At 41.9% G+C, this 26943-nt stretch overlaps 1 protein-coding gene across 1 annotated transcript in view; it reads right to left on the bottom strand.

Annotated features, from left to right (window-relative positions):
- Window positions 1-26943, bottom strand: part of AK5 (adenylate kinase 5) — a 346160-nt gene that overhangs the window by 136724 nt on the left and 182493 nt on the right. Inside the window, exon 8 of the mRNA XM_030207788.1 lies at window positions 20456-20532. Within this exon, the coding sequence (XP_030063648.1) occupies window positions 20456-20532 (77 nt within the window). The remainder of the gene's footprint in view (window positions 1-20455; window positions 20533-26943) is intronic.

Here is a 26943-nt window from a genome sequence, read left to right as displayed (position 1 = left end):
TAGCCTAGCCCCCTTACTCTCCAATTGGTTAAGGAATAGATTGATTACCTTGCCTCAACCAATCAGCTCTATACAAATATCAGTTACATAGGTTCCAGACATCCTAAACTGACCTATGACCTGGGGGCCCCTCAAGCTAGACATTTGGGCTCCAGAACTCCTGCATGTTATTATGATTGATTTCTCATATTCCTAGTACTAACTGCTAACTAAACTCTGGCATTCATTAAAGGGGTCAAGGGCCAGTCTTACTTAATAGCATACATATCAGTTATTACTTTCAAGACCATTTCTACATTTTACCTATAATTAATCAAGGAGAAGAGAGCTGACTAGTCCTGACCTCTTTTCACCTATCAGCTCCATACATTAAACCAGCCAGAACTGCAGATAAGTCAAAACACATGTTTGACCTCTTCACTGCAGTCCTTGCTTGACCTCTCAAACAGCAGACAAAGAGTAATACAGAATTTAACAGACATTCTACACAGACACAAAACTTATTAATTTACACAGAATACATATTCTAAAATAAGCATAATCAAATTCCCTATAAAACAAATCTAAACATCAGGAATATCTACATATTAAGCACTTCTAAATAGTATTTCAGCCTATTCCTTAAACTACAATATGTCATATGTCTGGCTCATGCCTGCTTGCAAAACTATTCAATATGCCTAATAGTATACAAATGTTGAGCTAGCCTTCATCATTCACAAGGGACAGAGTTTCATTTCTCACTGACCTTTCTAACCTTTGGCTTAGCCAAGCTAGACATTGAAAATAATCTGAACCATCTGGCATTCCTTCATTTGCAGGACTGAGAATTTAAAATAGTATTTGAGCACCTTTAAACAGAATTAACCCTTAATATGATTTCTTATATATATTATGCCCATGGCTGCCTCAAAAGTAATGGTGGGTTATGTAACTTGCCTAAGGCCATAAGGAGCACCACTGGGACAGGCAGGTTTTATTTATTTTTAAATGTTTTTATTAGGCAATAATGCTGTCAAGCAAACTAAACATATTTCACATAGGTAATAGAGTGATCAGATATAATTGCCATTTTTAACTATTCCTAACCTCTGCAGACAAATTCTAGATTTAAACCCTGGCTTTCCTGGTTCTCAGATAGCTGCTCTAATTAGGCTACTTCTCCATTCTCTTTCATTTCCCTTTCTCTCTCCAGGTCCTGCCCCCCTCCCCCCCAGCCCTAGAACACTGCTCCTGAAATAGATTAGTGCAGTGGTTCCCAAACCTGTCCTGGGGACTCCCCAGCCCCCTGATGGCGAACCTATGACACGCGTAGCCATTTTCGATGACACGCGGCCGCATGTGGCCGCATACAGAGAAGCAGCGGCGTTCCTTGCTGAAACCTGGGCGGATCGCCGATGCGCCCCCCCCCCAAGGTGCAGCGCGACCTCCCCCCCCCGGCGAAATCACCCCCCCAGTGCATGTTTACCCGTGTGCGCTCCTATTGGCTTCCTCCGAGTCCTCCGCTCGTTCCCTCCCTGCTGCTCCCTCTGCCCCGGCTCCTGCACGGCCGTTTGACCTCACTTCCGGCCGGCGGAGCAGAGAGCAGCGGAATGCCGTGGGGGACGCATCTCTGAGGGCCCTGTGATCGCCATTACCAGCAACCACATAACCACAGCAACCATCATCCAATCTACTGTTCTGGGGTGTCGTGGATTTCTAATTGACCATCATTACTGAGATAGGTGAGGGGGAGGCTGGGAGAGGCAAGGGCATGTGCTATGGGTGCCGTTTCCCGCCATTAGAAATAGCGGCAGCCATCTTAATTTACATAAGGTGGTCAGTTAGGCTAGTTAACCCCTAATTGCCTGCAGGGCTAACAGGCTATCTATAATTCTATCTTCTGTCACTGCCCCCCTGATGGAGAACCCAAAAAATAAAAAACCAAGGTTAAGTAAAGGAAGTGGTAGTAGCAGTAGCCGACCCTTTCAAGAGACATGGACTGAGATGTATGGCATTATAGAAAAAAATGGCAGATCATTTTGCGTTCTAAGTACTGAAACGGTAGTAAGCAGAACGTGGAATATAAATAGACATTTTGAAACTAATCATTCCCAGCTCTTGAAAAAAAGTGAGGATGAAAGGAAGGAATACATTTCCAGGCAGCTACACTTTTATAAGAGCCAATCTAATTCCATCCTTACATTTGTAAATGGTTCTACAAATTTAACATCTGCAAGTTTGAGCATTGCTCACTCCATAGCTCAGCATGGAAAAGCACTCAGTGAGGGAGGATTTATTAAAGAAACTCTCCTAAGATGTGCACCAGTTCTATTTCACAATATGCAGAATAAAGATGCAATTATTAAGAGAATATCTGAGTTACCAGGAAATTTGGAGTGCCTGGATCCGATTGCCAGACACTTTTAGCACCCTGAAAAATATAGCAATGGCTTTACTCACAATTTTTCCCTCTACGTACTTTTGTGAAACCTTATTCTCAGCGTTAAATAATATCAAAACCAACAAAAGAAACAGATTGAAAGATGAAGTTAGTAGCGCTTGCTTGGGCTTGAAGTGTACAAAATACCAACCTTCAATTGAAGATTTAGCCAATGAAATTCAGCAACAAAAAAGTCACTAATAGGCAGATTAGTTAAAGAATTCCCCCTCCCCCTCACTTATCTTAGTTCACGGCACCCCACACAAGTTAAATAATACCAAGACCAACAAAAGAAACCGATTGACAGATGAACAAAGAAGTCACTAAGCAGGTAAGTTAAATAATTAGTTTTTGGTTTATTAAATACAGTTATATATTACAATTATACATTTTTGTTATTTAAACTATAAGTATCGTGAAATTATGGTTTTTTTTCTCGAAGTGACACACCACCCGAGTTATGCTCGGTTTTTTGGCGAATTTTGACACACCAAGCTCAAAAGGTTGCCCATCACTGCCCCAGCCAGTCAAGTGTTCAGGATTTTCACAATGAATATTCATGAGAAAGATTTGCATCCACTGCCTCCACTGCATGGAAATCTCTCTCATGATAATTCTTTAACGATATCCAGAAAACCTGACTGACTTAGAAGCTCCCAGGACAGGTTTAGGAACCAGTGGCTTAGAGGAACCTGCAGAAGCTCTTTCTAGGTATGATGGCAGCAGTAGATTAACAATGAGCATGAACATTATAAACAATACCTGGCTACAGTGTAGGAGGGGTCTAGGGGTTACCATGGCAGGCACAGAACCAGGGAAGCCGGGGTTCAAATTCAACTTCTTCCACTGACAGTTCTTCCTGAACCTGAGTGGGGGATCGTCGGAGGGACTGGAGGTCCACCGGACCTCTAGCCCCCATTGCTTGGGGCAGGGGTAGTTGGGGCCTGGTGGTCCCATGGACCTCCAGCCCCTGTGTTTGACAGGTTTGGGCTTTCGACGGCCCAGACCTGTCAAACAAGTGCGGGAGGATTGTGCTGAGCGCATGCTCAGGCACAATTCTCCCACACTTCTACCCCATGATCAGAGATAATATTATATATGGGTATTTCTTTTGTACTTAGGCAAATGGAAGGTTAAGTGACATGCCCAGGGTCACAAAGAACTGCAGCGGGCATTGAACCTGATTTCCCTGGTTCTCAGGCCACTGAACTAACCATTAGGCTACTCCCCTACTCAGCATAGATAAAAACAGACATCATTATTCCACATCAACTTCAAATACTCAAATATATAATAGAAAACAGTAGCTCAGCTTTTTATTTACGTAATCCCCTCCTCTCTCCCACCCCCTATGGCCCTTCCTTCCCATCTCCTCTTATACCACCCTTTCCTTAAAGAGTGTTTTTAAGAAATAGAGTGAAATAACTAATCTCACCCAACTGAGGCCCACATCTTCTCATTTAAGTCTACCCACCCTATAAATTCACTAGTGACCTTCTCATATCTTCTCTATCTGACCCTCTTCACTCCCCCAAACTTGGACTCTCCTCATTCTTCCATCTCCTTGCAATAGACACCTTTGTTGCAAAAATCAGTAAATGATACAGGTTTCGCATTTCGTTGTTTACCCCTCCCCACCCGTTCTGAAGCTCAAAAGGCAATTCTTTGGATTACATTTCCAAGCAACCCTTATCTTATTTTATACCCTTCCCCAAAATGTTCAAACAATTTTGCATTCTTGTCACATATGTGACATAGCTCTGGCCCCGGGTCACAAAACAGAGTTCAGTTCGGGTTCTGGTCAGTTTTTCTGGGCCAATCTCACCTCAATCATCAGTTCCAGTACACATGCAGTCAAGCTTGGGGGTGAGTCTATGGTCCGGAATAGCGATCTAGGGGTTTGTTTTATCCTCTAGAGCTGATCAGTTCCCTCAGCAATCTCTCTCTTCCACAAACCAAGCAGTGCTCATAAAATGTCTCAAACAAATGCAAACTCTTTATTTGAACTCTTGCAACAGGCAAACGGCAACTGGCAAATTATCAATCCAAAGTATTCCTTGTTGTTATTCCCAAAGGGGAACTCCATCTTCCACAAAAATTACACAGGATTCTTAATGTTATATTTACAGCGTCTCCTGTCCATGCCTATCCTGCACAGAGATATTATCCCCAAAGCCTGGTACTCCTCTTCTTTACACTGATTTACGTTTGCAGGCTCAGACTTCCCTTGATCTGACTGCTGATACAGGATCCAGTCGAGCTGTTCTTATTCCCACCCCCCCCCCCCTCTTATAGTATCAGCCTCTTCATAACATAATTATCCTAGAGCTGTTCTAACACAGCCAGACTTTTTATTTCCAGGTACATCCAGGCCCTGTATATTTCCACTTACTTAAAGCGTCTCCCTTTTATGTTGAAATAGCTTTATTGGGTTATCATCCAAGCTAAACAGCAACAATGTAATATACAAAAATTATCATCATCAAGATAACAGAAACAATTGCAACAGAATGAGGATATCAGATGATCTCTATCCTCATCAACCTTTGCCCTCTCCCCCAACTTCTATTCTCCCCCCTGGGCAATAATCCCTATCACCTCAAATGACGACCCCCCCCCCCCACCTAGCTACCTCCCACTCCCCATCCCTCCCCCATTCCCTCTTCATATTCCTGTAAAGAACCTCGAGTGATTGGTGACACAACCAGAGAAACAGAAATTCTTCAACACTGAAATCAGACATCTAAGTCATTTAAAAAAAGCAGAACACACCTGGCCTGTTAGGGTATCCAGAAATGGAGCACATAGTTTAAGAAATCTCTTTTAACAAGCCCTCTCCCCCGCCCCCCCCCCCCCCCCCCCCCCCCCCCCCCCAGAATCCACTAAAGTCTCTCCTTCCTTAACTCCTGCATGTAATTGGGGAAGTTGGGCAAATCAAGTGGAAAAGTATACACCATTGCACCACCAAACACACCTTAGCAAGAAGAGGCTCAAAGCTTCTTCCTTTTAAACCCCACTTCTCATGAGCCCAGACTACCATATGGCTCCAGAAAAAGGAGGACGGATTGAGCCAGCTGGGTTTTACTTCCATTGCCGAAAGCAATGGAAGTAAAACCCGGCTGGCTCAATTACTTCCATTGAAAGCAATTGCTTTCCATTGAAAGCAATGGAAGTAAAACCTGGCTGGTTCAATCCGTCCTCCTTTTTCTGGAGCCATATGGTAACCCTACTGGGGCCCAGAGACCATCTCAAAGAAGATTTTTCAGGCACCTTAGCATTCACCCCTACCCTTCTTCCCAGAGGAACATGCTCTAAATGAGGATCATCCACATATGAAGGAGCAGAACAACATGCACCAAACTTTTCTGCCCTATCTTAGGGGGGTCTTTTATTAAGATGCAGTAGCGTTTTTAGCTCATGGTAGAAATCAGCTGACAGTAAATGCCCATAGGAACATAACGGACATCTCAGCGTTTACCGCCAGTTGATTTATACCGTGAGATAAAAACGCTACTATGCCTTAGTAAAAGCCCCCCTGAGAGTTTTCCTCATAGCAGCTGCAAATTTAAGACTGATAAATTCAGGCTTGGTGAGTTTTCACAGGGAAGCTCCCCTCTCCCAGTCCATTTGTCAAGGTTCACACCCTTAGAAGATCTTCAGGTACACCCCCCCACCACCACCAATCCATCTCTACCCGTGTCCCTTGGCTGAGGAATCCTTCCATACCCTTCTCCTAAGCTCTCAATACCCCTTGAGGGTCCTGCTTCAACCCCCCACCCCTAACAATAATTTGGTACTGGGATGGAGACTTATGGTCCTGGAAACTCCTGTCTCCTGGACCTAGGGAATGCAGCTTCCTTCCCTCCCCATCTCTCTCTAGACCCAGGGAATGCTGCCTCTCTTTCTGACAACCACCCAAGAAAATAAAAATAAATTTCTCATTAAACCCTGCTCTTAGCAGGCAGGGAGAGTCAGTTAATTAGTGTATCTGATGACACCCGATCTTCTAGAACAGGAATCCTTAATTAAAAAGCTAGTATCCTGCTGTTTCTCTCCTCTGCTTCCAAGCTCCTCCCCAGCCTGGTGCTGCCGACTGTATGCTCCATTGACTCATGGGACTTGTAGTTCACAACCTCTTAAAGAAAAACTTTTTATTCTAATTCCATTTCTTATAGTAAGTGATAACTAGAGGTAATGTTCTATTCTTGCCACACAAGACACAAGTTCCCCATCACATAACATTAGAGCCCTTAAACACTTGAAATGCAATCAGTCATTAAGAGAAATCTGAGGGGAAGATCTGCTTGTAAATTTCATCGTAGCCAAAAAAAAAAAAATCTTAACTGTTTAGGAACAAAAACACATAATTTACACCCATATACTTAATAACACACTTACAAAGCAAAAAGGTAATCCTCCATGTTAAAAACCTCCTGGCAAATGGCTAGAAAGGCCTCATGTTGTTCTTGAGTGGGCTGAGCCATAACCGGAAAAATCCATATATTTTATCTAAGAAACATAGCTTGCAGATTTCTAAAGTATAAATGCATAATCATATTCATATCTTGCTCAAAGACAAAGTGTGGATCTATCTTGACTGTCTATATTTGAACACTTCAATAAAGCTGAAACACCTCAACTGCCAAGCTCCACAGACCACTCTCCCCTTTAGGTTAATAATTAACCCTATCGACCGGTGAAGTCAAATCAATAGGAATGTTCAAAACTTCATGAGTGCATCCAGAGCCTCCAAATTCTTTTTGATTCTCTCATCTATTGCTGGAAACTTGCTATACCATTCAGTTTACAAAGTCTCATGCTTATTAGAGACTACTTCAACAGATTGTATTGAGGCCGTCATATGGAGGGAACATTTAGAAACTACAGCTTACAAATGGACTAACATGTCCCAAATACTTTGTAATGTTGACTGTCCAAGGGCCAGAACCTCAGATGAGATAGCTGTTAAAATCTCCACATGCTCTGATGGTAAACGCAGGAAATAAGAAAGGTACCATATAAAGCATCTCAGGATGGAGTAATTTCAACCAAAGAATTGAAATATTTAGATATTCATTTTCCAAAAATTCAAAACATCTATTTTGTACCTAAGATTTACAAATGTTTGAATAATCCTCCTGGTCAACCTATAGTGGCAGGAATTGATTCTTTATTAGAACCTTTATCAAGATATGTGGATTCATTTTTACAATCATTGGGACCTAAAATTAAGTCTTATGTTCGTGACTCTTCACAATACCCATATTAAAGGATTTTAAGTTAGCTGAAGATACACCAGTAATTTTAGTCACTTATGGATGTTTCAGCATTATATACTAATATACCTCATGCAGAAGCTTTGGAGTGGTAGAAGAACATCTTAATCAGTTAAATATATCAGCAGATAAGATTAATTTCTTGATGGCTTTGATGACATTTGTGTTGCAGAAGAACTATTTTCGGTTTAAGAAGCAATATATTTTTTTTACAAATTAAAGGAATTGCGATGGGATCCACTGTAGCTCCATCAGTAGCCTGTCTATTTATGGATCGTTTTGAATGAAATTTTGTTTATGAGTCTGAATATCATTATGAAGCATTAGTTTGGAAACAGTTTATAGATGACATCTTTTTTGTCGGACTGGAGCTATGGGAAGATTGCAAAACTTCTTAAAACAGATCAACAGTTGTGAACCTAATATAAAGTTTACAGTTAATTACTTTTCACATACTATTGCTTTTTTTTGTATCAAGATCATTTATCAGTTTGGAAGATTTGAAACTACTATCTTTAGAAAGAAGACAGATTGCAATGCTTTTCTTCATTATGGGAGTTATCATCTAAAACATTTATGGGATAATAACCCAGCAGGACAATTTTTACACTTAAGAAGATTATGAGCTTCTAGAGAAGAGTATAAAAATCAGGCTACTGCAATGATTCAGAGATTTTTAGATTGAGGTTATCCCAAAGCAGCAGTTTAAAAAAAGCATATAAAAGAGCGTTTTATGCACAGAGACAATGGTTACTTGTTTCTAAGAAACAGACTCCTGTAACTATTACCATATATCGTTTTGATGTTAAAAGAATAATATAGAAACATTGGCAAATGTTGCATTTTCATCCTCAGTTAAGAAAATCTGTACAATTTGCTTACTGGCGAAGTATACATTTGTCTGATTTACGAACAAGTTCCAGTTTAAGAACTCTTTCATATGAAATGAATGAACATGAACATTCAGCCAGTATGCATGGGAACCAGCTCAAGTACCTATACCTCATTCTAATAAAATACATGATTTGAGACAACACACTGATTGTGAAACAGCGCAAGTAGTATATTGCATAAAATGGACCATGTGAATTATATTATATTGGTCTAATGAAGAGAAAGATCAAGCATCGAGTAGCTCAGCATTTGAGCAATATAAGATTGGGACGTATTGAAACACCGTTGGTTCAGCCCTGGCAGGAAAAGAATCATACATTAAAGGATTTAAAATTTGTGGTTCTAAAGCAAATACAACTTTATAAAGGAGAGAATGTTTCACAATTGTTACTTTATAAAGAACAGAGAATGATATTTCAATGGGCAACTGTTTTTCCACAAGGTTTAAATAAAGAAGTAGATTGGACTGCAACGGTGTGAACTGCGCAGGTATGTGTTCAAAAAGGAGGCTCGATGTCTCCAGCAGACTATGCACCATTTTGTAGAAACAGGCATATTCCTTCCTCGTCAGGGAGTCTGTTATATATTTTTTTATTTTGGATTTGATATTTTAACTTTCTATTGCTTGAGATATACTTTTTGTGTTGTAGGAAATCCCCTGAAGAAGCCATCACAAAACCAGGATCCAAGTTGGGGAATGTTTATTTTGGCATTGTATTTATCATCTATTACTCTTTCTGGTGTTGGAAGCACTTCAGCAGTGGATATAAGGAATGAACAACTATATAAGTTCCTGTTTTTCAGAAAATCTGGATTTTATAATTGGAACAAAAATATATGAACATTCTGCTTTGGTGTGACGATAGAGAACAGTGACCATTGATTTGATCTGGTCAGACTGTATTTTCTGAGCACTAAATTTTCATAAAAATTAAAAAATAATTTTTTGATAGAGACGATAATTGGTGAAACCTGAGTCTTGTGTGATAAATTTTACCACGAAGGAGAAATCCTTCCCTCTGCTGGAGGATACATGCTAGGGTTTGCAGGTGGCCCACCGGTCTTAGCCCTGCTATCGACCCATGTCCCCCCCCCCCCCATTCTTAGAGGTGTATATGGAGAGGGGAGTCAAACATACATATATGAAATGCACTAATACAAGACTTATTAAATAGTATTATGAAAAGAGAATCTGCTTGCTTATATGGGCTCGTTATATACTTCAACCTAAATTTATCATTTTTAAGACTGGTACTGTTTATGGAAGGAACAGCTGAATACGTGTGGTAAAATATTGAGTAAACATTTGCATACATAGATAATGAGTCTTTGTAGTTTCTATAGTCCAGTATGGCTAATATATTCTACATTCATCCATACATTACCTTATCAAACATGATAAATTAATATGGAGTTCATATTCAGTGTGATTTAAGTGGGTAAGAGAGGCTTTGAAGTCTTTATGGCCTCTAAGGGCCTCTCAAGGAGCATCACCGATTGTACCCTTGTCAAAAGAAATCAAACGATGTGATACCTGCCCATGAGCTATCTCAGGAGTAGCACCACATTCTGGAACTTACTCTCAGAGGGGTTATGCCAAACTCAAGACTACCTCTGCTTCAGGAAGTAGGTGACAGTCTGGCTCTTCTACCAAGTCTTTAATACATACGGTGACCAAATATCCACTCACTTTGCACCTGGACTAGTGTGCTGCATACCCTGCAATTTAGACCAATTCCTTATATCTTATTCAACTATATGTAACCCCTGGTGAAATGAAGGAGAAGGGAGTGTGATTTGAGGGTTTCCTCCAGGGGTTTACTAAGTGAGAGACCTGTCCCTGCCGACGGATGAGGAGGAGGAGCAGTAACGGTTAGTCTGTGGGGGGAGGGGGAGATCCAGCAGATGGCAGTGAAGAAACATCTCCATTATTTGGGGGGAGAACTGGAGAGTTAATGCAGTTGTAGAAGAGTTATGGTTGTTACAAAAATATGATTGACATCTGGTTATAATGGGGTTGGGGGTTGAATGGGATAAAAGTATCTGCCTTATCTGTAAGTGTGGTCTTTGGTAGCCCAAACCCCACCAGGACCAGTGAAGCTAAGGGGGTGTGTCTCATCTTGCATAAGAAACAGGGGTTGCTACATAAAAACACAACAGGAATTAACTCTACTCAGGAGCAGTGTCCAAAGAAAGAAGACTCTGGTGAGAGAGAGGAACCCCAGAGAGTGTAGCAAGGATAATAGAGGTTCGGTGGCTGGGGAAAAGCCCAGCAGGATGTCTGTTTGCTGTGATAAAACAGACAGCAGCCTCAGGTTGTTCTGCCAGGTGGGATGAGACGGAACCCACTAGGTGCGAGACAGTAACTAGTAGTGGAGAAGACAAAGACTGAAGAAGTATCACATTACTATACCAGATTTTCTCCTGATGTTGTTGTTGATGAGAACTGTTCATTTTGACCTTTCATTTTTCTCTGTTAGTACAGTTAAACGGTTTTATAAAAGAAACCCCAGTGTGTGAGTGGATTTTTGTTGTTGAACTATTTGGGAGCTGAAAGGTGGTGGCAAAACCCTCTGGCCTGCGCCCAGCTCATCAGACACAACACCTTTTGTAAATCCTGGTATGGATGCCTAACCCTAAGAGCAGTGGCGTTCCTAGCCTGGATGGCACCCGGGGTGGATCGCCGATGCACCCCCCCCCCCGGGTGCAGTGCCCCCCCCCTGCAAAATGACACCTTCCCCCCCCCCAGGCGAAATGACCTCCCCCCGGGAGCATGCCGCTGGGGGGGGGGGTGCCGCGGCGCGCGCCTGTGGGCTCCGACTTCGCTAACTTCGCTCGTTCGCTGCAGCTCCCTCTGCCCCGGAACAGGAAGTAACCTGTTCCGGGGCAGAGGGAGCTGCAGCGAACGAGCGAAGTTAGCGAAGTCGGAGCCCACAGGTGCGCGCCGCGGCACCCCCCCTCCCCAGCGGCGTGCACCCGGGGCGGACCACCCCCACCGCCCCCCTCCCTTGGTACGCCACTGCCTAAGAGTTTAACAATCATCCAGGAATGCTTGAGTAGGTTGCATATACATATAGTTTGTCTTCAGTTTAGCCATTCAACTATTTAGTCCAATAACTTTCTACTATCCCTTTTGTCTCATCTACATATCTCACCTGCACTTACCCCTCAGCTATATATTAAGAGGTTTCAACGCAAGTTCTGTGTGTCTATTGAGATATTTTATTTGTATTGTGCTGACATCGTGACTATCTTATCTCTGCAATATGAATATTTTTGCATGCTGTCTATTATGGTATCATTTATATTCAGCTGATATTTATCATATTTTAGTTGTCTAATTGTTTTACAATGCTGTTCAGTGTATCATGTATTATGGAATCCTATTACTAGGATTCAGTTTTCCATCTCCAAGTTATTACATTGATTATATTTAAGCTTACATTTGGTCATTTTACTGTTATGCTCTTAACAAAATTGTAAGTTTTATGTCAATCTGCTTCTGCTGTACACCGCTTTGGATGATTCCCTTCATAAAGGTGGTTAATATATTGATTGATTAACTGATTGTCATCAAGTTGAAGCTGACTGCTGGTGACCACATAGATTGACTTTCTCCAGCACGTCCTGTCTTCTATTTGTCTGCGGAGACAGCACGATTGATTTTCTCAGTTAGCAGATTTGCATTAGTCACTTTGCTGCTGATGATGTTGCACTGGCTACCGGTTGAGGCCAGGGCACAGTTTAAATTGTACACTATTGCATTCCAGATTATTTACGGTATTGCACCACTCTTATTTATTTGAATGCAAAATGAAGAGACTAATTTTCTATAATCAACACACTATTGCATTTATCAATTAATAATCAAAGGGGGTGTGGCCATGGGAGGGGGATGGACGGGTCAGGCATGTTCCCATTTACAAAAAATGTGTCATTTATGCAACCAACTGCCATTAGTTAGGCATCCCAATTAAAGGAGCATATATTTTATATGTGGGGACTTGAATACAAGAAAAATATATGTGGAGGGGCATAATTGAACGGAAACGCCTATCTCCATGGACATTTATCTCCGAGAATGGGTCCGTGAAGGGGCGGGCCGAACCGTATTTTCGAAAAAATGGACTTTTTTGACCTGGGCGTTTGTTTTTTTTAGCGATAATGGAAACTAAAAACGCCCAGCTCAAAAACGTCCTAATCCGAGCCCTTTGGTCGTGGGAGGGGCCAGGATTCATAGTACACTCGCCCACCTGATATGCCAGGACATCAACTGGCACCCTAGATCAGTGCGGTGGACTTCAGAAAAAGCTCCCACATGCATAGCTCCCTTACCACGGGTGCTGAGCTCCTAACCCCCCTCCCCCAAAACCCACTACCCACAAATGTACAACACTACCATAGCTCTTAGGGGTGAAGGGGGCACCTACATGTGGGTACAGTGGGTTTTGGAGGCCTCCCATTTACCAGGTGTTGCAGGTGGGGGGGATGGGCCTGGGTCCACCTGGCTGAGGTGCACTGCGGTACCCACTAAAAGTGCTCCAGGGACCTGCATACATGCAGGCCTCTAGGACTGGTTGCTGCTATATAACATTGGCACACCAGTTGACACCTGAAGACTAATTTCTCCAAAAACGTCCTTTATTGGAATAACCGCCTTTACTCATAGTTAACTGCAGATCAGAGGTTGTGCCCCACTGGCAACGAGTCTCCCTGGTACTGAGATTAGCAGTAGGTCAGAGCTGGCAGAAAGCTGTACAATGCCCTCTTTCAGCCACATTCAAGGTAAGAACTAAGTTCTCTAACGTGGCTAACACAGGAAAGGGAACTAAAACTGGCTTACAAAAATGGCCACTACCACATGGACTACAACAGGAAACACAACAGGGCACACTCTGACCCAGTAGGCAGGGGGAAAAGCACCATGGGAGAAGAGCCTACCAACTACCAACATCGTGATACTGTAACACAAGCTAATGAAATCACGGAGCCCAATACCCTACACCCACCACAATGCAATGCTGATGTGACCCTGTACTGCACCCGAGAGCCATATCTGACCCAGGGAAAGGCTGTGACAGGATCGAACACATTCTGTTGTCACGGAGGTGGGTACGGCATTTGAGGATGGCATAGAGGCTGGAAAAAAAGTTTTTAAAGTGGGGTTTTTTTGGTGGGAGGGGGTTAGTGACCAGTGGGGGAGTCCGGGGAGGTCATCCCCGATTCCCTCCAGTGGTCATCTGGGCAGTTGGAGCACTTTTTGTTCGTGAAAAAAAGGGTCCAAAAAAGTGACCCAAAATCGTGGTTAAAAACGCCTCTTTTTTCGATCATCAGCTAAAGACGCCCATCTCTCCTCAGCTGATAACCACGCCCCAGTTCCGCCTCCACCACGCCTCCAACATGCCCCCGTCAACTTTATTCGTTTCTGCGATGGAGTGCAGTTGGAAACGCCCAAAATCGGCTTTCGATTATACCGATTTGGGCGCCTTTGCGAGACAAACGTCTATCTCCCATTTTAGGTCGCACTATAGGCGTTTTTCTCTTTCGAAAATAAGCTGGATAGTGTCCCAAACATAAAGCTTCAAATGTTAGTTTTATAGCCTCAGAATTTTTTATAGAAATTCTAAATATTTTCTAGAGATTCCAAACATGAGTATCATGAAATCAATCTTATGTCACCCTCATCAGACTAAGTAGGGTATGGATCAATTTTTATGGGGATCATCAGATACTACTGCTGCTCACACCATAGGAATTCAGCGTTCCATATTCTATTGAACAATGGTTGTGGCGCAAATCATCATAGTATCACCCCTAGAAACTTTTTAATGTGCATTTGCAATACAAAACATTTATCAAAAAAGGCGCTTAGTAAAACAGCATCTTTTATCTTTATCCAAAGATACGCATAATGAAAACATCCACACTTATCTTTTCTTTCTCAAACGGCAGAGACCTTTAACCACAGGAGAACCTCCGCAGACTTGGCCAGGTTTCGAAAAAAACTTAGTTAGGCACCGGCATTCACACCAGCTTTTGGCAGTGTCATCTTAAAAAAGGCAAACTTTTCCTTCTAACCCTTCAGCAATGACTCTCACAAACATATTAAATGGAATCGGCTCCAGTACTCATCTTCATTTTCTCCGGGCATAGTTGCTTTTTAGGGACTCTGGCCATCACGTAATATGGCTGAAATATGATAGTTTCAGTCTAGTCATGTGAGCTTCTAGTGAGAATTTGGGTTTTATTTGGTCAATCAGATAAGTAGATTTCACTTTAATATCTTATAATAATGAAATCAAGATTGGTGCAATGATTGAATGGGGGGGGAGGGGGGTTAACAGCCTTAATAACAATTTATAGCTATATCAGCTGTGACCACCGGTGATCACTGAGCACCTTTCACATATTTATATCTATATTTCTTTGATTATTAATTGATAAATTCAAGACTGTGTTGATTACAGAAAATTAATCTCTTCATTTTGTAATCAAATATTTATTTACAGGAAGAGATAATTAGATTTATATTCCTCATTCATTATTAATATTTGGCATATACCACCCTATTTATGTCATCTAGTGGAATGGAACTTTTACATCATACTTCTATTAATATTATGAAAACCAGTAACCAAATGTTAATAAAATGTCCTTCGGTTCATTGTTATATTAAGGAGCTATTTGATTCTTCCTTGTATTATCAGATTGTCTCTTTGTGGAACTCCCTTCCTTTTGAGATCCACCTGCTAAGAAACAATCAACTATTTCAGAAAGTTTTTAAAACTTTTTTATTTCAAAAAAACTTTGGATAGTAAGCAGTAAGTTTTCTAGACTTTCATGTTTGTACTCCTTATAATGTAACTAGTAAAACATGCCCGTTTCTTGTGCAAATGAAACGGGCGCTAGCACGGTTTCCTTCCGAACCTCCCCCCCTCCCTACTCACCCCTTTGGCGTTCTGAAGGCACTGACCGCCATTGTTGCGGACCTCGGCACGCCACCTTCAATCTGCTGTTTCGTTGGTTGTGAAGCCACTGACGCCATTGCTCTGCCCTCGACGTCATAACGTTTAACGCGAGGGTGGGGCCACAACACAGTGGTTTTGGTGGCTTCACCACCATGAAGGCTTCGAAGCGGAAGGAAGTGCCCAGAGGACCTGACAGTGACGTCAGTGTCCTCAGAACGTTGAGGGTGAGTTTTATTATATAGGATGGTTTTTTCCCCTGCTTATCGTGAAAATTTAAAGGTTTTAATGTATTTTCTAGAGTTATACCTCTTTGGATTCTTATCGTTACCTACAATGAACTAAAAGCTTTGGTATTTGCGGACAAGAAGCCCTGTATAATATAATGTAATGTTGTTGTGATTGGGTCAATCCATCTTATTGCTGGTCTTCCATGTCCTCCTTTTCCTTCACCCTTTTTTTTTTTACATAGTAACATAGTAGATGATGACAAATAAAGACCTGTACAGTTCATCTAGTCTGCCAAACAAAATAAACTCATAAAGCGTCAAATATCCCAACACCATAAATGTATCAAAACCGCAAGGAACCTCAGCAGCGACTCTTTTCACACAAGCCTGTACACTTGTGGCTCACTTCTGCTCATCATTGGTTCCAAACTTACAGCGGTTATGCTGATTAATACATTTGTTACTATTGCTTTATTTAATTGCAAACTTTTTAAAATTATTTTTTCACACTTTGACATTCCATATAAATCTTGCAAGTAGCACACTTATCTTAAACAACCGGACCAATTAAAACAGGGTCCATGTTTCGTAATCTTCCTCAGATACTGGTCCTGAATATGTCCGCATGCTCTTTTAATCTCCTGCTTCTGCTTAAAAGTGTATGGCTTGTGTGAAAGAGTCGCTACAGAGGTTCCTTGCGGTTTTGATATATTTATGGTGTTGGGGCATTTGATACTTTAACTGTGCACTCCTACCGATAAAATTGCCTCACTACTGATATAATTTTATTTATTTATTTGTTGCATTTGTATCCCACATTTTCCCACCTATTTGCAGGCTCAATGTGGCTTACATAATGCCGTAACGGCGATTGCCATTTCCGGATTGAGAAATACAAAATGGTTCTTAAGTGACAGAGAGGGGCATAATTGAACGAAAGCGTCTATCTCCATGGGCGTTTATCTCCGAGAACGGGTCCGTGAAGGGGCGGACCGAACCGTATTTTCGAAAAAAATAGACGTCCATGTTTTATTCAACAATTTGTGAGCTGGGCGTTTTTGTTTTTCAGTGATAATGGAAAATGAAAGCGCCCAGCTCAAAAACGAATAAATCCAAGGCATTTGTTCGTGGGAGGGGCCAGGAGTCGTAGTGCACTGGTCCCCCTCACATGCCAGGACACCAACCGGGCACCCTAGGGGGCACTTTTACAAAAACAAAAAAAAAGGTAAAAGAGCTCCCAGGTGCATAGCACCCTTCCCTTGTGTGTTGAGCCCCCCAAATTCCCCTCAAAACCCACTGCCCACAAGTCTACACCATTACTATAGCCCTAAGGGGTGAAGGGGGGCACCTACATGTGGGTACAGTGGGGTTGGAGGGGGGTTGGATGACTAAGCATTAAGCAGCACAATTGTAACAGGTAGGGGGGATGGGCCTGGGTCCACCTGCCTGAAGTCCACTGCACCCCCTAACAACTGCTCCAGGGACCTGCATACTGCTGCCAGGGAGGTAGGTATGACATTTGAGGGTGAAAATAAAAAGTTGTGAAACATCATTTTTTGTGGTGGGAGGGGGTTAGTGACCACTGGGGGAGTCAGGGGAGGTCATCCCCAATTCCCTCTGGTGGTAATTTGGTCATTTAGGGCACTTTTGGGGGCCTTATTCGTGAAAAAACAGGGTCCAGGAAAAGTGCCCTAAATTCTAGCTACAAAGGCATACTTTTTTTCCATTATCGGCGAAAGGTGCCCATCTCTGTTCGGGTGATAACCACGCCCCAGTCCCGCCTTCACCATGCCTCCGACACACCCCCGTCAACTTTGTACGCTTCCGCGATGGAGTGCAGTTGAAAACGTCCAAGTTCGGCTTTCGATTATACCACATTATTCGTTTTTGGGAGATAAACGCCTATCTCCCGATTTAGGTCGCAATATAGGCGTTTTTGTCTTTCGATTATAAGCTGGAGAGTAGATTAAGCAATCAAGTGTAGCGGGTTCATTTCTAGCATGAGAAATAGAGTGGTATTGCTATAGAGAGTTCATGAGTGACAGGGAAAGTTAAGCAATCAAGTGTAGAGAGTTCATTTCTAGCATGAGAAGTAGAGTGGTATAACGATAAAGTTATTAGTGCCAAAGAACAGTTAAGCAATCCAGTGTCGAGAGTTCGGTTTTGTATGATGCGTTATTGAATATGCATAATGGAGTATCTGATGCTATTCTGCCTTTCAGTTGTTATGTAGCACATAAGCTTTTGTTATAATATTGTCACATGATTGATATTCCTCCTTCATCTGTTTTTTTAGAAACCCAAATAGTAGCGACTAATTAGTTTATGCACAGATCTGTGATCTCTTTGGGTGACCTATACAGATCCTGGGGGTATGCGGGCACTGGAGATATTCAGGGCCAGGCCTGCATTGCTAACTGGGCAAGCTGGGCCACACAAAAGACAGCCCTAACTTTGCCCAGTTAAATATGTGAGAATGGCAACATGGATCGTTGGCAGCGCCCTGCATAACTTCCGGATGCTACCAATGACCCAGATATTCAGTGCCAGTGCCTGCATATGACCTGGCACAGAATATCCAGTTGTATTTTAGTTTGTGGTGGGCTGTTGCCAGCTGAATATTGACTTGTCTAATTTTATCACATTTGTTATGAGTGGTCTATGCTTCAAAGTGCATAAAGAGAACCAGAGAGCAATTTAAGCAAGGAGTCTTAACAGCTATATCCAACTTTTAACCTCAGCAGTTTCTATGTTAAAAACCTGTACATTTAGAGCAAGATAGCACCCCAGAGGCTACTGTGATCTCTCCTCCGTCCTTCTCAGTATGCCTAAGAAATACCATGGGAAGTTTGTCCCAGTGGCTTCCGTGGCACTTACCTCTACACCTAGATTGATACAGACCAAGCTGGAGGGCTTTGTGACGCTGACATCGTCAGGGGATACGCTGCAGGTAGGAGGAGCAGGGGCATCTGCTTCTCCACCTCTGAATAGCAGCGTTTCGCTGTCCCTGAGGCGCGGGAACCACCGAAGGATCCAGCTGCATAGTGAGAGAGGACTGCACAGGGATCTGGGCTGATTACAGAGGCATCGACTTCAGCATTTTCCCTCTCGGCTGCTGAGACTCCTGCTGGAGCTGCGATTTGTCATCTTAGTGGGCAGAGTGAAGCAGGAAGTATTACCAGTGGCGGTATGGCAACTCCATCGGCTGTTACAACAGGTGAAGGTGTGGTGCCTGCACTTTCAGCGAGGGCCTCAGCGTCTAGTATGTTCTCCTTTGCATAGGTAAGACCTGATGTTTTTCTGCTTGGAGAAATTTAGAAAACTATAGTAATGTTGGGACAATCTCTGTCTTCCCAGATGAATTTAGATTCAGTTAGACTTGGTGCTTTGGAACAATGTATGGATTCTCAAGAGTGGAGGAGTGGCCTAATGGTTAGTGCAGTGGACGATGATCCTGGGGAACTGGGTTCAATTCCCACCAGAGAGAATCGGGGATGACCTCCCCTTACTCCCCCAGTGGTCACTAACCCCCTCCCACCCTCAAAAAAAATCTTTAAAAATATTTTGTGCCAGCCTCAAATGTCATACTCAGGTCCATGACAGCAGTATGCAGGTCCCTGGAGCAGTTTTAGTGGGTGCAGTGCACTTCAGGCAGGCAGACCCAGGCCCATCCCCCCCTACCTATTACACTTGTGGTGGTAAATGTGAGCCCTCCAAAACCCACCACAAACCCACTGTACCCACATCTAGGTGCCCCCATTCACCTGTAATGGCTATGGTAGTGGTGTACAGTTGTGGGTTTTGGGGGGGATTTGGGGGGGCTCAGCACACAAGGTAAGGGAGCTATGTTCCTGGAAGCATTTTATGAAGTCCATTGCAGTGCCCCCTAGGGTGCCCAGTTGGTGTCCTGGCATGTCAGGGGGACCAGTGCACTACAAATGCTGGCTCCTCCCATGACCAAAGGGCTTGCATTTGGTCGTTTCTGAGATGGACGTCCTTGGTTTCCATTATTACCGAAAATCAGAATCGACCAAGTCTAGGGACGACCATCTCTAAATTTCAAGATTTGAGTGTCCCCGACCGTATTATTGAAACGAAATATGGACATCCATCTTGTTTCGATAATATGGGTTTCCCCGTCCCTCCATCGGAATGTTTTGCGAGGACATCCTCAGCAAAACTTGGGGGTCCATTTCAATTATACCCCTCCACGTATACTTATTTCCTGATATTATGTTTATATATTATGATATTTTCTGTACAAATTTTTTGCTTGCTTGGATATATGTAAAATATTTAATAAAGAAAAAATTTTAAAACCCCTGTATATTTATCAGAGCAATTGCTGTGCACAGTTATTAGAGGTTAAGAATAGTGCATTTAACCAAATGTACACATGCGAATGAATGAGGCAAAGGTGCGCTTCAGCAGTTCACTGTCTTTTGAAATGAGAGGCCAAATTTATTCATTTAACTCCAAATGTCCTACAGCCAAAAGCGAGGTTCTCTGCAATTTTCAGTATCCATATATTATTTAGGATTTGTGAACTACAGGATGAGACAGAATGGAGCATGCACAGAGAACTGCTATCATCAAACACAAATTACATGAGCGAGCTAGAATGAGACTGAAGTGGAAAATGTCATATTATAAGAAAATTGTCATTACCTGATCTTCAAAGTCTGATTCGGCATCAGCTGTATCCATAGAATCTATAATAAGACTGAGGTCGAGTTCACTTGGTCCTAAAATATCAAAGAAAATAAAACATTCTCAAATACTGACTGGAAGCACCCACCTGGCACCACAGAAAACTTATATTTTCAATCTCCCTCCATTGTTTTAGTGTTACAATAAATTGATCCATCAAAAGGTACATTTCTATAAATCTAAATGGACAGTTTCTATAAATCTGAATGCAGGAGACCACCGCTACAGCGGCTTTCATAAGACGAGCGCTATCTAAGCCCTGAAGCAGTTTTTTACGAAACGCTGGCCACGTTGGCTTGGAGCGCCATAGGAAGAAAGATTGAAGTCTTCTCACGCTATAGATAAGTGTTTATTTTACACTTTGTTCTAATATTTTGTGAAGCAACAATAGAAAGGAACTATTATCTTTGTCACTGTTGATTGAAACATTAGAAAACTATTTTTGGGGGGTTTTTTCAGAGCCAATGATGAACAGAGGATCAATTTAAGATCCGTTTTAGCTCCAGTAGACAGACATATTGTCTAGGAGCTCTGTGAGGCTCTTTTTCCTCCTTATTAGAAATCCAGCACAATACACTGATTTTTTGTATCATTCTAATGCAAGGAAAGTGTAGATTTTGATATATTTTTTGTGATAAACTTTCCCTACCTTGTATACGTTGTTTAGCAGTTTTACAGTAACACAATATCATTCAGCTTACAGCCTAAGAGAATTTGAAAGAGTCAATGCAGCAATTACATCTGATCTCGAGAACACACCACCTTCTCAATAGTCTTATTATTTGCTACCTAAAACTTCATCATAACACAAGATGCAAACTCATACAAACACTGTGGCTATTCTCTACTCAGGATTTTAGGAATGGGGGTAATATGAATACAGTTTGAATCTTCAGATCCCGGAGGATCTCATTATATATATTGTTCTGACTTTTAGATACCAAAACTTTTAATGTAAGCAACACGGCCTGGCACTTAAAAATCAGCCCCAAACAAATTGGCGCTCAATGCTATTCTACAATGGGCCTATGTGCGTCCAGCATGCGCCAAATTGGCATTACTTCCCGGCTACCGTGTGCCCCGGGTGGTAATTCTGAATTTGGCATGTGCTGAAAACACATGGTAGAAAATATTTTCTATTTTCTACTGCATGGCGTTTGCCCAATGATAAACAGCAGTGGATGCGCGCTGCATGCCTACCGCCCGGGTAGTACGTGAGACCTTAGCACTAAGTCAATGGGTGGTGGTAAGGTCTAAGGCTGAAAATGGATGTGCATTGGTTTTTATTTTGCCGCACGTCCATTTTCCGTTCCCCTTAAAAAAAAAGACCCTTTAAAGACGTGACAAAAACTGGCCTGGCGTGTGGCCAAAAGATGCACTCACCTTGCTGCATAGTAAAAGGGTTCCTGAATGCCGATTTCCGTGTCCAAATTTGAGCACCAGGACTTATGCTTGCTGAAACCAGGTGTAATTCCAGGTGCCCAATTTGGGTGCACCTCCCCGTTTTTCTAGAACACGGCGCACAAATTCTAGAAATGCCCCTGTTCTGCCCATGTATCTCCCATGGCCGTGCCCCCTTTTGTGTTGCAGCCTACGGGATTTGGGTGACCTTGTTATAGAATAGCACATAGCAAGATATGTGCGCAAATCCAATTTAGGCCAGCTAGTGCCAATCAGCTTGTTAGCACTAATTGGCTTGATGGCCAATTTAGTTGGGTGCACATCTTGGATTGATGCCCAAATATCAGCTCACAATTTTGGGCACAATATATAAAATTCAGGTGTATAAGGTTAATATCCTTGACAATGGATTAAAGAAAGTGGCTTATATTATATTATTTTCTATACAGCTGTATATTGTACTTACGTTTTCAAGGTGCTCAATAAACATATTTAAACTAGGAAAGCACAAATCTTAAAAATTTTAATTGTGATTAATCACGACATGCATTTTGAGCATTTCTCTCGCCATTTCCTACTGGTTCTCACCTATTGAACACATTCATCTTTCTCTATCTCTCTCACCCTTTTTGTTTCTTTCTCTCATGCCCCCTTCACCAGCCTTCACCCAGATTCTCTCATGCCCCCTTCACCAAGTTTCTCCATGATGTATTCCCTAGTCTGCACCCAAATTCTCTCATGCCCCCCCCCCAGCATTCATCCAGATTCTCTTACGCCCCCTCCCCAGCCTTCACCAAGATTCTTTCATGCTCCCTCCTGGATTTTTTAAATGCAGACCCTCCCCCATTTACCTCAACAGCTCGGACTCCAGATTTTCCCTTCTTTCTCTCTACTTCAAAGTCCTTTTTCTTCACCTGCATGGCCAGGCTCTGCAGCTACATAAGCTGTGCCATGCAGGAAGTTGGGGAAGTCTTGCAGGATTTGAAACCATGAAACCTCCCAGTATTATTGAAGCTGTTTTGGCAGTCCATTGAGATTTCCTCTCCGACTTTGGGTTAGATTGATATCTTTTATGTATAGAGTTTTGATAAGAACATCTCTTTTCATAATCAGCCATACATCATAAGACTCCTGAGGCAGGCGCTTAGGCGCCAAAACATGGCTGCTCTGTCGAGTCGATTTTGATATTTTGCAATAAAGACTCTTATCCATCAATACGTCTCCTCTGTTGTTTGAGGAGAGCCAACTCTCCCTACTTCTTGTCTTCTGTGTCCACCCCTAATTTAAACATAAAAATTCAGAAAACCTCAAGAATCTTTTAACTTTCCTTAAATGCATGTGACAGGAAACTCCTGCATTGTACTTTAAGGGTCCAACATTCAGATCACGGGAGTTAGACTGGCTAACTTCCGTGGTTGACGCTAAGCCCGGATATTCAATGCCGGGCCATTTCTGGTGACCGGCATTGAATATCTGGTTTATTTTTGGTCAGTTTAAAGATAACCGGCTAAGGTGATATTCAGCGTTAGCTGGTTATCTTTAAACTGGTCAAAGATATCCCATGTTATCACATGGCCAAATTACTACTACTACTACTACTATTTAGCATTTCTATAGCGCTACAAGGCATACGCAGCGCTGCACAAACATAGAAGAAAGACAGTCCCTGCTCAAAGAGCTTACAATCTAATAATGCAATAGATGCCTGGTTATCTTTTAACAAACTTATCTTCAACCCAAAAAAGACTATAGGCCACCGGGTAACTGACTATAGGTCACATCCAAACATCTCTCCTGTTTTGAGAAACTCTCCAATCGATCTTGTGAATTCCATGTGCTACCTTGGTATTATTCTACACTCCTAGTTGTGCTTCAACTCACACATCTCGTCTGTCGTCCATTCCTGTTTTTACTTTCTTCAACTTATCTGGTCTCTCCACAGTTACATGGATGACTCTGGCTGTGCTTCTCTATTCCCTTGTTGCAACCCGCTTGGACTGTTGTAATGTTGTCTATTCAGGTCTCCCAGCTTACTCTTTAAAGCATCGCCAGATTGTACAAAGCACTGTTATCCAAATCCTCATTTGTGCTCACCATTGTGATCACATTACTCCTCTTCTTATCACTGGTTCCCAATCACTTTTTGTATTCAGCACAAGATTCTTACACTTGCACATCAGGTCTTACATCATGGGATTCCTTCATATCTTGCTTCACCTGCTTGTCCCCTACACCCCATCCCTTCGCTCTGCTTCTATTTATTGCCTGGCCCCACCCCCAGTCCATTGTTCTCGCCTTGAGTCTACTTGACACTCGACTTTTTTGTTCAAGCCCCCTACCTTTGGAATTTGCTTCTCCCAGATATCCATTCAGAACAATCACATATGAAATTTGTGCCACCTTGAAAACTTATCTCTTCTCTTTAGCCTTCTCCAAAAGCTCAGTTGGCTGCCATGGCATGTTGTAATCAATGGAGCTCCTTTTCTATCTTCTCTCCTATTTTCCCCACCTTTTCTGTACTATGATTGATTGGAACTCTTTTCCCCTACTCTCTGGCAATTGATACTTTGTAAACTGCCTTGGTTGTTTTAGTGAAAGGCGGTACATCAAGCCGAAATCAACGATAAACGATAATACCTTGGAGTCTGTAACTTTAGAAAAACTCTGACAATTCCTTTACAAATCAGCTATCAAGATCCACCACATTCCATCAGACACTGATGGATTCAGTTTCAGCTTGTGAAGTTGAAGCCGGTCTGCTATAGTATCCAAATAGGTGTTCAGAGCACTAATATTATGTAAATGAGGATCAGTGCAAATAATCAACTGAATGTCATCCGCGCAGTAATATAAGCTTATTCTATAAGCTTGAACCAATGTGGTTAACAGGGCCAAAAAAATGTTAAATAGAACTAATGCTAAAATTGAGCCTTCTGGAACCTCATGTTAATGAATGAAGATGAGATAAAGAGGCTTCTTCGTCTATAAGAAAGAATCACCTTGCTAAAAAAATAAATTAAACCAATTCAGAGCACTGTTAAGCAAACTTAAAATTGCAGTTAAGACTATCTAGCAGTTTCAACTTTATTTTTATATCTTTATCAAACTTATATCCAACACGATCCACACGATCTCAGTGGGTTACAATAAAACATAGATGGGGCTCCTTTTACAAAGCTGTGCTAGCGATTCCAGCACAGCAAATGTGATGAAGCCAATTCAATTCCTATGGGTTTCATCGCATTTGTTGCGCCGAAATCGTTAGCTTGGCTTTGTAATAGGACCTATAATGTTTAAACAATACAAAATAAAACAATACAAATAAATACATGCAATTAAAACCTACTCTTTAAAATTAACATCTTTAAACCGCCATCATAAAACCATCAGACCATACAAAAAACAAATCCTGTAACTGCCAATATAAAACGTCAGGCCATACAAATAAATAAATCCTTTAACCAGCCGATACAGCTTCAATGACTCCTTTAACAAAATGCTTTCTGGAATAGGAAATCTTTGAATCTACTCTATATCAGGTGTGCCCCTGAAATTCAAAGAGGTACAGATACTAAGGGAAATCTATTAGGAGAATTTTTGTGTTTATTCTCTTCAAGTTGCTCCTAGTTGTGGAAATATTTATGCTTAGGATAGGTGAAATAAGCATTTCTAAAGATGGAAGGGAAAGGGGATGAGATTTGATATACTGCTTTTCTGTGGCTACAATCAAAGTGGTTTATATATTATATACAGATACATATTTTGTACCTGGGCAATGGACGGATTAAGTGACTTGTCCAGAGTCACAAGGAGCTCCATTGGGAATTGAACCCAGTCCCCCCTCCCCTCTCCTTCCCTCTCCTCCCCTCTGTTCTTAGGCTGCTGCACTAACCATTAGGCTATTTCTCCAGAGAAAATGAAGTGAACTAGTGTTATCTGTCAACTAAGTATTAGAAAGATGTGTAGAGGACCATAACTCAGCTGATCTAAATGTTATGAAAGTACCTTCTGGACAAAAATGAAATCTTAAAGCTGTTATGCAAGAGACGACTGGCAAACCTGAGGAAATAAATCAAGCGTTTGTCAAATTTGTCTGCCTAATGAAGCAATATTATTCTGAACTTCCTAAATTTAGCTGCCTTCAGATCATTCTGTTATAAGGGAAAGATGAATATGGCTCAAACAGATAGCCTTTGGGATTCAGTAAAATGTGGGATTCATGTGCTCACATGTGAGGGCACTATGTAATAAATCTTAATATACATGGTGAGGGCCATTCATGTTATAAGTAGCATCCTATGCAATATACACATCAAGACAGTTTATTAATACATTAACATGCATGTGTTTCACATTTGCAAGTTTCCAAAAGTAAATGAAGTTTCAAGTTTATTATAACTTGATAGACTGCATATTGGGAACCGCCTATGCGGTTTACGATTAAAAAATAATTTAAAAGAAAGGAAAGGCACCATGGTCTATGATCTAAATTTATTTGATATACCACTATTCATAAAATACAGCATAGTAGTTCACAATTAAACAAATCCGTAAACAGAAAAGAACTCCAATATTAGACAGAATAGAGAAATAAGAACAGCCTCATTCATACCAAAAGAAAATTTAAAAGAAATAAACATTAAGCTCATGCAGTCAGAACAGAATGTAGTTCACAGGTGCCCAGCGCCAGACAATTACTCTCTTACCTATCTGACGCCGGGGTTTCCTAAACCACTAGCACCGACACTGCCCGTTCACTTTGAATGGGATGTTGGCAATGCTGCGCGGCTTACTAAACAGATCACTATCATGCTTATTTTCAAAAGAGAAGGGCGCCCATCTTTCGACACAAATCGGGAGATGGGTGCCCTTCTCGCAAGGCCACCCAAATCGGCATAATCGAAAGCCGATTTTTTGACAAACTCAACGGCTTTCCGTCGTGCGAATGACCAAAGTTCACAGGGGCGTGTAGGCAGGGTAGCGAAGGCGGGCCTGGGGCGCGATTAGGAGATGGGCGTCCTTGGCCGATAATGGAAAAAAGAAGG

This window comes from Microcaecilia unicolor, chromosome 6, assembly GCF_901765095.1.
Source record: "Microcaecilia unicolor chromosome 6, aMicUni1.1, whole genome shotgun sequence".
In the NCBI taxonomy this organism is placed as follows: domain Eukaryota; kingdom Metazoa; phylum Chordata; class Amphibia; order Gymnophiona; family Siphonopidae; genus Microcaecilia; species Microcaecilia unicolor.
The sequence above is the reverse complement of the archived record's forward strand: the minus strand, read 5'-3'. Positions and strand labels throughout refer to the sequence as shown.